Here is a 12,114-nt window from a genome sequence, read left to right as displayed (position 1 = left end):
ACAACAATTGGTTGCCTCCCAACCAGGGCCAGGGATAGAACCTGCAACTGAGGTAGGTGCTCTTGCTCAGATTCGAACCCAGGACTCTTTAGTCCAAGGGCCGACACTCTATCCATTGAGACAAACAAGCTAGGGCTAAAATTAGCCTTTTTAAAGGGAAAATTCAGTGGCATTTGGTTACATTCACAATATTGTACAACCACCAACTCTGTTTCCAGAGAACTTCCATCACCCAAAAGGAAACCCTCTACTGATTAACCAGTTGCTCCACATTCTGTCTTCCCTCTAGCCCCCGGCACTCACCGATCTGCACTTTGTCTTTATGCATTTCCCTTTTCTAGATATTTCATGTAAATGGAATCATACAACACGTGCTTTTTGTGTCTGGCTTCTTTCACTCAGCATCATGTTTTCAAGGTTCATCCCTATGGTAACATGTATCTGTACTTCATTCCTTTTTAGGCCAGAATCACATTCTGCTGTACATTTGCACCACAATTTGTTGAGCCCTTCATCCGTTTTGATTCTATGATTCCATCTATAGCCCTTTCATGGGCCTTGGTTTGACATCATCAGCCCAGGAAGGCCACTTTGTGCCCTGCAGCTCCTGGCCTTTTCTTGTCCCTTCCCTTCAACTTTTTCCTGTGTGATCTGGAGCTTCTGAATGGCCCCAAAGCAGCTCCACTGCTGATTACCCTTGAATACTCCCCCTGAATTCTATAAATACCCAACTCTCAGCTGGGAAAAACGAACTTGAAAGGCATCTGAAACGAAAATACCCTTTTTCCCATCATTGGCCAAGTGTTTTCTCTCCATCTTTCCACTCTTTGATTCCCGGGCGAGTGCCTGGAATTCAAACCTTTAGCCCTACCAGCTAAGAGAAGAGTCTCCTTGGCAAAGCCCTCGAGGAAGAGAAAACCAGATGGCATGCTAACACTTTGCCTCCAGCCTCAATGGCCTGTTATGGTCCTTCCTCCAGACTCTCCGGAGCCAGTTTTGAACCAGTGTAGCAGCTTGGTGAAAATGGCTTTGGGATCAGGCAGAACTGTGTTTTAACCTTGACTCAGCCAGCTGCGAGCTATGTGACTGTGAGCCCTCCATGAACTCTCCAGGCCTCAATTTTCTCCATTGTAAAATGGAGAGAAAACAGTACTGTCCTTGCAGCCTTGTTGGGAAGATTAAATGAGATGATGTGGGTGAGGGCAGTGTGCTGAAATGAAATTAGGCCTAACTCCACGTGACTCCAGGAACCTCAGCTACAGAGCCAGGGCAGCTTGGAGACACGGGGGTGGTTCCGTTGTCTTCCCAAGGCCTCACTGCCCATCATTTTGATTGTATAATTCAGTATATGATTCAATTAGTCATTCCTTCAGATTGCTCTTCCAGACCCCCATTCTGCCATTTTCTTCTCTGGGAGACCAATCTGCATGGATGACCTCCAGGGATTGCCTGCCCCTTTGGCGCCCTGTTGGGTTTAGCTAATGGGGAGCCAGCCAGGCGATCAGAGGGTGAGAGGAATGTGAGGTCAAGACTGTCTACATTTAAAGGCTCCTATTAGGCAGCCTTCTCAGACAGCCACTCTGTTTACGAGCTTCTGGTGCCTGCTCTCTTCTCTGGCTGCTTCAGGCTTAGGGCAGCAACGGCTGCCTTTGTTATTGGTCCCTTGTTATTTTCCCTAAACCTTGCCCTACACCTTTACAAACAGTCTTTTATTAATCTCTCCTCCGTTGCCCAGACTGTGCTATCTTTATCCTGCCGGGACGTGTACTGATGCAGAGGTTATCCATTTCAATTGACAACTCAGATTGGCAAGAGGAAGTACATGATTTTATAAGTAACGGAAATCCAACTCTGAGCTCCCATCCTGTCATTATTGGACATTTTGCCTTCAGGTACATCCTGGGGGTGGCTGAGTCCCTGGATATGACAAAGCTTCAGAGTCACTGGAAATCTGTGATCAATGGCTCATCCTGGTGACTGCTTGGTCACCCACCCATCATCCTAGGCTGCCTGGTCTTTTCAGGCATAAATGACATTAATGCTCGCATGTCAGGCCTGGGATAAAAAAGGCTTTGGCCACACTGGAATGCAGGTTGTTTTAGGAGGGGAATGACACCCAGGAAGCATCAGCAAGTGAAGGTATTACTATTTCACCCCAATAAGAATGTCAGTGCATCTATTTTTCAGTTTGTAATCAAAGAAGTAATATGAATTGCATAGTATTTGACTTCTATACATGCCTATGACTCTCACAAAACCCATTAAAAAAAACATTTGACAAAAATGTAGCAACAGGCACACATTTAATGCCATCCATTCAGTTGAACGTTTCACATATTATTTGTCCTTTTTACCTTTTAGGAAAGCACTGCATCCCCACGAGATTAAATTGCCAGAGATAATGTAGGCTATCTGCAAAACCGAATTGAGGCTTCTGTTTAAATTTAGTTCCTTTCATCTCCAAGTAACCTAGATGGCTGAGGCATTAAATGACAATTAATGGATAACAGAATAACCCACTTCCGAATTTGTTCCTGCGTCTGGGTCATTTTTCTGGGCTTTAAAAGAATGAGATAAAGTGTGCAGTGTGCAGAGTAGCCCCAGATGGGATAGCATCTTGAAAACTGGCATTTGCTGAATACTCGTGCGGAATCCAGAAATATCTCATGGTCAGGATGAAAGGTCTAAATTTAATACCAAAAACAGAAAACTGGCTTGGCTTCCTTGGACTCTGCACAGGAAAGCTCTTTTTTGGACATTCTGAAATGATTCTGAAATGAGAAGGGGCTGGAGACGTTCTGTTCACGGCATCCTTGGAGTTCGTGGGGCCTGGAAGGTCTATTGTTTCCCCAAGATCTCTTTTGGCCCACGATGGAGGCCTACATTGAAGAAAGAGAATTTGTTGATCAAAAATCAGGGAGAAAGTCCACATTGATGCAGATACTCCTCACAATAAGTATAGGTTCATTTCTTCTTCTTCTGGTTTTGCTTACCCCGCTTTTAAGATTTAACCACCTTCCCTGACCACCTGTATAGGACATCTGTGGTTCTTGTTTGAGTAGCAGCTCTACTTCTGGTAACAGAATGCAGCCTTTCCTTTTTGGGAGCCACCCTCACCTAGTCTATTCTCCCATCCAAGTACTAACCAGGCCCGACCCTGCTTAGCTTCCCAGATCAGACGAGATCGGTGGCATTCAGGATGATATGGCCGTAGACTTGCCTAGTCTATTCTTATGTCCATCGATGTCATAGCAGTTGATTAAAGAATGGTCTGATACATTTCAGACTAATGAAAGTCAGTCCCAGGAATTTGCTGAAACTATTGAAGGCTGTACTTTTATTGAGGATGCTAGGCTGGAAGGTTGTAAGCCTCCTGCTACTAGCAGCCCATTCAGAGAGGCAGAGAGATGGAGGGAGAAAGAAGGTCAAGAGAAATCACTGAACTCCTAGATTAAGCCATACTTGAAGTTAGTAATATCGTTGGTCTTCACAATTGCATGAAACAATGACCCCTCTCCTTATTTTTATCTTGTACTAAACTGAGTCTTGACAAATATACTTTACCAAAGTGATTTTTTTCCCCCTCCCTCTGAATAACCAGAGCAGAGGTTCTCAGATGTGGATGTTTCTTGCAGTATCTACAGGAGTTAATAAGGGAGTAGGAAAGGGCAGCTTCCAGCTTCTCTCATCTCCTCCCACTTCACCCACCTCCAGTGGAGGCCAGTGAACATTTAAAGGACATGTCCTCATAACATCATATTCTTATCAGAGGGCTTTGGGTGCAAATCAGATTGGGAACTTCAGTCTTTGGAAGCAAGGGATGAGTAGGATTCAACAACAGTCTGTTGCTACAATAAAAAACTGCTAAAGATGCCCTGGCTGGTTTGGCTCAGTGGATAGAGCATCAGCCTGTGATTGAAGGGTCCCAGGTTCGATTCCAGTTGAGGGCACATGCCTGGGTTGTGGGCTTGATCCCTATTGGGGGCATGCAAGAGGCAGCCTATCGATTATTCTCTCTCATTATTGATGTTTCTATCTCTCTCTCCCCACTCCCTTCCTCTCTGAGGTCAATGAAAATATATGTATTTAAAAAAAAAACAAAACCTTGGGTCCTTTAGTCTACAACCATGAACACCCAAGAGAACAAAATTAAAAAGAATTGAAAGGAAAAGACAAATTTATCCATGATAGCCAAAACCGGTTTGGCTCAGTGGTAGAGCGTCGGTCTGCAGACTGAAAGGTCCCAGGTTCGATTCCAGTCAAGGGCATGTACGTTGGTTGCGGGCACATCCCTGGTAGGGGGTGTGCAAGAGGCAGCTGGTCGGTGTTTCTCTCTCATCGACGTTTCTAGCTCTCTATCTCTCTCCCTTCCTCTCTGTAAAAAATCAATAAAAATATATTTTAAAAAATAAAATAAAAATAAACTGCAAAAAAAAAAAAATATCCATGATGTCATACCCTGCTCACCTGATTAGCCAATGAAGTGTTTTATCCATAAGAGAGTGGAGGTATGTACTGGTACATGCTCATAGCAGCATTGTTTATGAGAGCCAAAAGTGGAAGCAAAGCAAATTTACATAAACAGATAAGTGGATGAACAAAAAGCCATACAATGAAATATTATTCTGCCACAAAAAGAAATGAAGAATTGATTCATGCTACAACATGGATGAACCTTGAAAATATTAGACTAAGTGAAAGAAGCCAAACACAAAGGGTCACATATTTTGTGATTCCATTTATAGGAAATGTCCAGAAAAGGCAAATCCATAGAGAAGAAAAGCAGATTAGTGGTTGTCAGCAGCTAGAAACCAAGCTTTTTTTGTTTTTATTGAAAACTTGGGAGATGATGGCTAACAGGAACAGGGTGTGTTTTGGGGGGTAATAAAAATGTTCTGGGATTAGATAGTGGTGTTGGCTGCACAACTTGATGAATATGCTAAAAGCAAGTGAATTGTATACTTTAAAATGGGTGAACTGTATATATGTGAATTATATCTGAATACATCTATTAAAAGAGAGAGTCAGGGTAGGAGTAGTAATCTTTCTGAAAGGCTGTCCCATATGACTGGGACTTCCCTTCATCTATTAGAAATGTCAAATATAGTTCAGCCAAGAGGCATCTTTGAGATTTTACAAGGAAGATTCCACATAGCATCTAACGGGGGGAAAGTCTTCACGTGGGTGGCTTGACTTGGGATATAATCAGCAATGCCTTCGCTGTTATCATAAAACTTCCTAAGAAGTTCTTCTTGGACCCCTCACTGAATCTTTTTACCTTGAATGTATCAGGGGTTCTAGCAGGTCTTCCTGGGGCCCATGCCTGGGCCCTGTATATGGGCAGGGGCCTAATATGTGCAGGCCTCTCTCTCTCTCTCTCTCTCTCTCTCTCTCTCTCTCTCTCTCTCTCTCTCTCTCTCTCTCGGTTCAATTTGGAATATGCTCTTCTCAGTATCTCAGGCCGAGTGGCTTCAAATTTTTTCTTGTGTTCCAGAGCAAAGGCATTAAGCATAAGATTGGTTTGAGTTTGAGTACAAAGAGTGGATTCCATTGCTTACCTGAATTTGCAGAGGACTGCATTCTCATAACTAGGAAGTAGTGTTTCAATAATAGCAGCAACAGCTGAAACTGGTTTGGCTCAGTGGATAGAGCGTCTGCCTGCATACTGAAGGGTCCCAGGTTCGATTCTGGTCAAGGGCATGTACCTTGGTTGTGGGCATATCCCCAGTGGGGGGGAGGGGGTGTAAGAGGCAGCTGATTGATGTCTTTCTCTGTCCCTCTCTCTTCCCCTCTGTAAAAAATAAATAAAATACATTTAAAAAAATAATAGCAGTGACAGGCAGAGGAGGAATTTAAAACTACTGAAGAAGCCACTCTTACCTTTATACAGCTTACTCTATAAAAGGAACAAATCTAACCATCTCATTTTTTTAAAAGAAGGGGGGAAAGGGTAAAATGTTTTGAGCTTTTCCAATGTCAGGCATTGTTCTGATCACTTTACCTGTATCAAACTCAATCTTCACCTTTGAGGAAGATATTATCATAGCCACAGTTGATAGACGAGGAAAGCCCAGAGCGTTGAGGCCACACAGAGATTGAGGCCACAACCCCAATACAGATCCAGAATTCAAATCCAGGCAGCCAGGAGAAGCTCCTAATGCACGCCACAGGAGTAATTAATTAGATAGTCCCATTGTGTGAATCTTTCATTGTTTCTCCCAGAATTATGTAAGTTGTTTAACTTTTGAAGTTTTAGTGTTGCCTCCTCCTGGTGTACCCATGAGCCGGGATCACTCTTAGTTTCTCTCCAAGTGCTTTCACTTGGTCCTTCAATAGTCAGAAGGCTGCCAGTAATGGAACCATCTTGGAGTATTGTGTTCCTTCTGCTCGATAAACTCTCTCTGTTCCAGTTTGGCTCATTTTTTACTGATCCTTAAACTCACTTTGTTCAATGGAACCTCTCCTGAGAGTATAGTCCTTTCAGCCCCAAATAAACTTGGGACCCTTTATCTGGGCTTCCCCCTCATTGAGTCCTTTTGTCACAGCATTCATCATAGTTGTATGGGTATTGCTGAAAGATAAAACAGACCAGGATGCCAGGACACAGGCTTTATTGAAGAGAAGAGTACTACTGCCGGTTGCTTCCAGAGAGAGAGAGCTCCGAAGAGAGTGAGGGCTGGGATACAAGCACCTTTAAGGAGAGGAAAGAGAGGGGAAGGGGCTTAAGGCACTCAGCACACGCTGATTGGTGGTTTCATGTAAGGCCTATGATTAGGGACCTAGGGACTTAGGAATGGGGCCTTAGGGTATTTGGCAGGTGCTGATTGGTGGGTCAGTGCTCAGGAATGTCTGGCTGCAGGTGGAGTTTATGTCTGTCCATCAATTGGAGGAAGGGAGGATCTATCAATTGCTGACTCAGTTGTCTCTTTTTCTACACTAGAATGTTAGCTCCATGAGAAAAGGGACTAGGTAATACCTAACCCTTCACCCCAGCAGCCAGCACGGTGGGGGCATATAGGAGATGCCTACTTTGGAACTTGTTTTTTTGTAAATCTGATACTAAATCTGTAGTAGGTTTCTTTTAAGTTGTTTTTAAGCCAACAGCTAAGTTTTTAGGGTGTGAGAAATTTGTTTTCTTCTCTTGTTTTCTTCATTGACTTCATGAAGTTCAGTGATTCTGTCTAAGGGCGTGGGGGGGGGGGGAGCACGTTCAAAATACTATTCACCAACTAAGGTCTCCCCCAAGCCTGTTAGAGCAATGGGGTCTCTTCCACTAGACTTCCATGCCTCGTCTGTGATCTGGCCACGAAGATCTTCCTTCAGCCTACCTCAAAGGATGTGAGCTCCATGAAGAATGGAAGAGAACATTCGTTTATGCAGGTGCCTAAAAACAGGCTTAGAAGCCAAAAGGAGCCTTAGGCTATGTACTTTATTATGATTTTTTTTCAGGCTCTCAGCATATTAAAAAAGGTACTGGATTAAGAAAAAATTTAATTCCCAGTACAGGGAATGTGACCCAAATAATGTGACAAAGAAGCTGAAATCTCTATGATGAATGTGCCTTCTTTCAATTCGGCCAGTGACTGTGCAGTTGTTCCTACAGCTAACCTAATTTGGAGATGCTTATGTCAAAAACCTGAATTCGAGGCCCAGGCCAAAGGCTTCCTCAACTCAAATCGCCCTGGCCCTGCCTCAAACAAAGAAGCCACCTCCGCCGAAACCGGTGTGGCTCAGTGGTAGAGCGTCGGTCTGCGGACTGAAAGGTCCCGGGTTCGATTCCGGTCAAGGGCATGTACCTTGGTTGCGGGCACATCCCCAGTAGGGGGGGTGCAAGAGGCAGCTGATCGATGACTCTCTCTCATCGATGTTTCTAACTCTCTATCCCTCTCCCTTCCTCTCTGTAAAAAATCAATAAAATATATTAAAAAAAAAAAAAAAAAAAAAAAAAAAAAAAAAAAGCCACCTCCGATGTCTGGTGAATGAACAGAGTAATTCGGAAATGGCAAACTGCAGAACGTTGGGGAGAGTTTACCGCGGGGGTAACAACCCCAAATTCTCTAGGCTCCCACAGCGGCTCCGGATCGGAACCCCATTTCGCAGGTGGGCCCGGCACCCACCCCTCCGCCCTTCCCTGTCCCCCATCCCCCCTCCCGCGCCGGGGCCGCGGCGCCCGCGCCTGGGTCCCCCGGAAACGCGGCACCCCCCACCGGAAGTGACGCGCCCCACTGTCTAGCAACCGTTGCCAAGGAGCTTGTCTCTAGGAACCCGCTACAGCCCGGGAACCACCTGGGGGTGGGGGACAGTGGTTTCCTGAAGAGAATTTGAGGTAACCTCGCCCACCCGCGGTCGAAAACTTCCCCGAACCCGGAGATAGGAGAAAAGTGCCTCCCACCCCTTCCCAGAGCGGCAGGCGGAGGGGTCGCAGCGGTGCCCGGGGTCCGAGGCCGTTCCCCGAGGTGGCCGGTGTGACGTGGGGTCCGGCCCCCTTTCCCGAGCCCCGGGGTCGGGGGGACACTATTCCGGGGGCTCCTGCGAGCTGCTGTCCAGAGCGCGTGGTTCCTGCCCCGCTCTGGGCCAGATTAAGCGCTCGCCCTGGTTTTCATTCTTGCCCCCACCCACCCCCTGGGGTTTTTATGTTCTTTTGAGGGGAGGTGCTCCTGAATTAGTGCGGCACCCTTCCCCTGGAAGACGGAGAGTAATTGCTTTTGCTAATTTTAGAGCGCCGAGCCCCTGGGCACAGGCAGCCTACCTGCGCAGCGCGGCTTAGTCCTTAGCGCTGACCCTCAGCTGCTGTGCAGGCGGCCACCAAACAGTTTGTTTCTTCTCCTGGTAACGTCTTACAGGGCTTTGTATTTCTGAAAGGGGGAAAATAAAATAAAATAAATAAATAAATAAACAAACAAATATTTATATATGGTGTATTCTATAAATAATATATGTAATTTCTGTCATTGAAAAATAAATATATATAGGTGTCCCCCCAAAAAGGAATACACACTTTGAAAAAAAAAATTTAGTTCATTTTTTAAATTCATTTCTAAAAATTGCTAGTTAAAACAGTTGCCTGCCTGGTAAATTTCGATTACTTCTTCCCATATTAAACAAATGATGTCTGCATGTAGGAGGCACAAGAAACCTTAGTAATGTTGTTTCAGCACTTAATCAGATATTCAGTTTTTTAAAAGTTATGATCTATCTCACTGCCAGCCTACTTATACTTATGGGGTGGTGTGTTGTTGTTTTTGTGTGTGTGTGTGTGTGTGTGTGTGGTTTTTTTTGGCCTTGGGTCTTTGAACAAACTCATTCAGTCTAGTGGAAGTAGTCACTGTTTTATTAGTAGATGTAGAGGGTATTCAAAGATGGGATAACAGATAAGTCCTCATGGAATTTACAGTTTAGCAGAGAAGAGGAAATGTCATGAGTAACTACAAGTGGTCAGTGTGGAAGGCAGGCCTGTTATTCCCACACAGGACCTGGTGTGTAGCATAAGAATGACTTCCGGGCCGAAACCGGTTTGGCTCAATGGATAGAGCGTCGACTTGGGGACTGAAGGGTCCCGGGTTCGATTCTGGTCAAGGGCATGTACCTTGGTTGCGGGCATATCCCTAGTAGGGGGTGTGCAAGATGCAGCTGATTGATGACTCTCTCTCATCAATGTTTCTAACTCTCTATCTCTCTCCCTTCCTCTCTGCACAAAATCAATAAAATATATTTTTTTTTAAAAAAGAATGACTTCTGGAAAGAAGTTACCGTGAAGAGTAGGGTTAGGAAACCATTAGGATTTGCACCTCTGGAGAGGGGAGAAGGGAGAACAGTCCTTCTAGGTGGAGAAAACAGCATTCACTGAAGGCAGAGTGGGTCAGGGAGGGAGCAGCGACCATTTCCATCTGCTGAAGGTTGAAGGGTGAAAAGTAACAATTTGGCAACACAATTGGGGAAGGCCCATTTGAGCTAGATTATAAAGTGTCTCAAAATCCAAGAAGTTAGGACTTTATCTTGTGGGCAACGAGAAGCCTACAGGTGATTTGAAATGAGAGGCAGAGACTGGAGAACATGAGGCTGGTACCTTATTGAAGGCAAAGGAAATGAAGTCCTGAAATACTCAAGGGTGGCAGAGTCAAAGCCTATAGGGCCCAGCATAACATCCAGTGGGTGAAGGTCGCTTGGTGGAGGAAACCGAAACAAATCCAAGAAAGCATAGCCAGGCTAAAGCTTGCAGCCTCTATGCAGTATGAGTTGGGTGTGGTCATGAAAAAAATGGGGGCCGAGGATTGCCTGATCTGATTTTCAAGAGAGACTGGAAATCTGGATGTTAATGCAAAAATATCTCCTAATTTTTAAACCTGGGCTACTAATTTTTTAATATATTTTTATTGATTTCAGAGAGGAAGGGAGAGAGAGAGAAACATCGATGATCAATGATGAGAGAGAATCATCAATTGGCTGCTTCCTGCATGCCCTATACGGGATTAAGCCCACAACCCAGGCATATACCCTGACCAGGAATCGAACCGAGACCTTCTGGTTCATAGGTCTATGCTCAATGACTGAGCCATGCCAGCTGGGCTAAGTTTTAAAAATTAGAAATATGTCTGCAGTCCATAACAAGTCTTTATCCCTGGGTAGAAGTTGTGGAGCAGAACGGAAGAGATGTTAATGTAGGTGGGATTTATTCATTTGTTCATGTTAATGCTATCACACAAGATGTATATATAAAAATACTTGGCATTACAAATTAACAGTATATATTGAAGCATTCGTAATAAAGTCATCCCACTCCGATTTATTTCAATAAAATAACTTTTCCATGTAGAATTATACTTACTATGCCTGCTTCCTATGATCTTAATACTGGTTTTCTTCCAGAACTTTGTATTGAAGATTTTTTTTTCTCTATTTTTACTCTTTAGTTTAAAGTATAAGACCGTGATTATGAGTGACCAAATCAAATTCATTGTGGACAATCTCAATAAGGAGCCTTTTAGGAAGAGCTATAATTTAATCACATTTGATTCCCTGGAGCCAATGCAACTATTACAAGTTCTCAATGATGTTCTGGCTGAGATTGACCCAAAGGTAAGAGTTTTCTCTTTCTGTGTGATGAGAAAGGTGGCAGGAAAGCCAGTTTCTGCCTCTCAGTATCTGTCTTGAGCAAATTATTTAACCTCTCTGGACTTGATTTTCCTGAGGTTTTATTTTACAGCCTTCTGTTTGTAAAGTAATAGGAAATGATCTTAAAGTTTTCTCTCTTAGCTCGAAAATTAAATTATCTACTGGGGGCGGAGGGTGGGGTGGGAACCTGGTGGAGGGGGGAAGAAATGAGGAACCTTTGTAATAATATGAACAATAAAGATTGATTTGAAAAAAAAAAAAAATAAAATAAAAAATAAAAAATAAAAAATTTGGCTCTCAAAAGAAATTTCAAAAAAAAAAAAAAAAAAAAAAAAAAAAAAAAGAAAATAGTTCCCCATTTACAAACATAAATGGATTTAGTCCAGGAATAAAAATGCTTTTACAAAAGGTTTTATTGTATTGCAGGTTAGCTCATGTCTTTGCACTGGAGAGTTTTTACACTTGACATTCTTGATAGAATCCTGATCTGACTTGTCTACACCCTCACTTGGAATCTGGGGACCTCCATACTTTATCCATGCTATTAAGAGAACATTGTGCCTGTTATGTTCTAGCAGATTGTAAGTGAGTTTAAATGTTCTTTGTTAGATTTACAACAATAACATTTTTTCAATTTCTTTAATTGTTAGCAAGTTGTTGATATCAGAGAGGAGATGCCAGAGCAAACAGCCAAACGGATGTTAAGCCTCCTTGGTATCCTTAAATACAAACCTCCAGGAAATGCCACAGACATGTAAGAATCTGATTGCATGTTGCCTTCTTTTTTTCTTTTTAATTTGGAGAAGTTTTATTTATTTTTAAAAAATTATTTAATAATATTATGTGTTGCTTTCCTTAAAAGCCAACCCTTCATAGGCTATAGTCAGCATTCCTAGGCACTACCTGGTCTCCCTAAGTCTGTGACCTCGGAACATCACTGAGTTTCAAAATAATCTTGAACTTTTAATGTTATTTTGTCATGCAGAAGTTGTAAGTGGGTCA

The 12,114-nt window shown here is 43.4% G+C and overlaps 1 protein-coding gene and 1 long non-coding RNA gene across 3 annotated transcripts in view; one reads left to right on the top strand and one right to left on the bottom strand.

Annotated features, from left to right (window-relative positions):
* The window catches only part of IFT81 (intraflagellar transport 81), a 120,607-nt gene that overhangs the window by 62,237 nt on the left and 46,256 nt on the right, over window positions 1-12,114 (top strand). The window contains exons 1-3 of one of the 2 annotated variants that reach the window (XM_084868034.1): window positions 8,213-8,326; window positions 10,911-11,076; window positions 11,763-11,866. In XM_084868034.1, the coding sequence (XP_084724160.1) occupies window positions 10,933-11,076; window positions 11,763-11,866 (248 nt within the window). In that variant the 5' untranslated portion in view covers window positions 8,213-8,326; window positions 10,911-10,932. Of the gene's footprint in view, window positions 1-8,212; window positions 8,327-10,910; window positions 11,077-11,762; window positions 11,867-12,114 lie in introns of those variants that run through there. The other variant, XM_084868033.1, reaches the window with a different exon arrangement.
* LOC311613771 lies at window positions 2,289-8,803 on the bottom strand. The gene is made up of 3 exons (XR_014793514.1): window positions 8,750-8,803; window positions 5,559-6,571; window positions 2,289-2,879 (listed from the first exon to the last, which is right to left on the bottom strand). It is a non-coding gene; the product is annotated as an uncharacterized lncRNA (long non-coding RNA).

This window comes from Pipistrellus hanaki (assembly GCF_964339955.1).
Source record: "Pipistrellus hanaki genome assembly, chromosome: 19".
Lineage (NCBI taxonomy): Eukaryota > Metazoa > Chordata > Mammalia > Chiroptera > Vespertilionidae > Pipistrellus > Pipistrellus hanaki.
The sequence above is the reverse complement of the archived record's forward strand: the minus strand, read 5'-3'. Positions and strand labels throughout refer to the sequence as shown.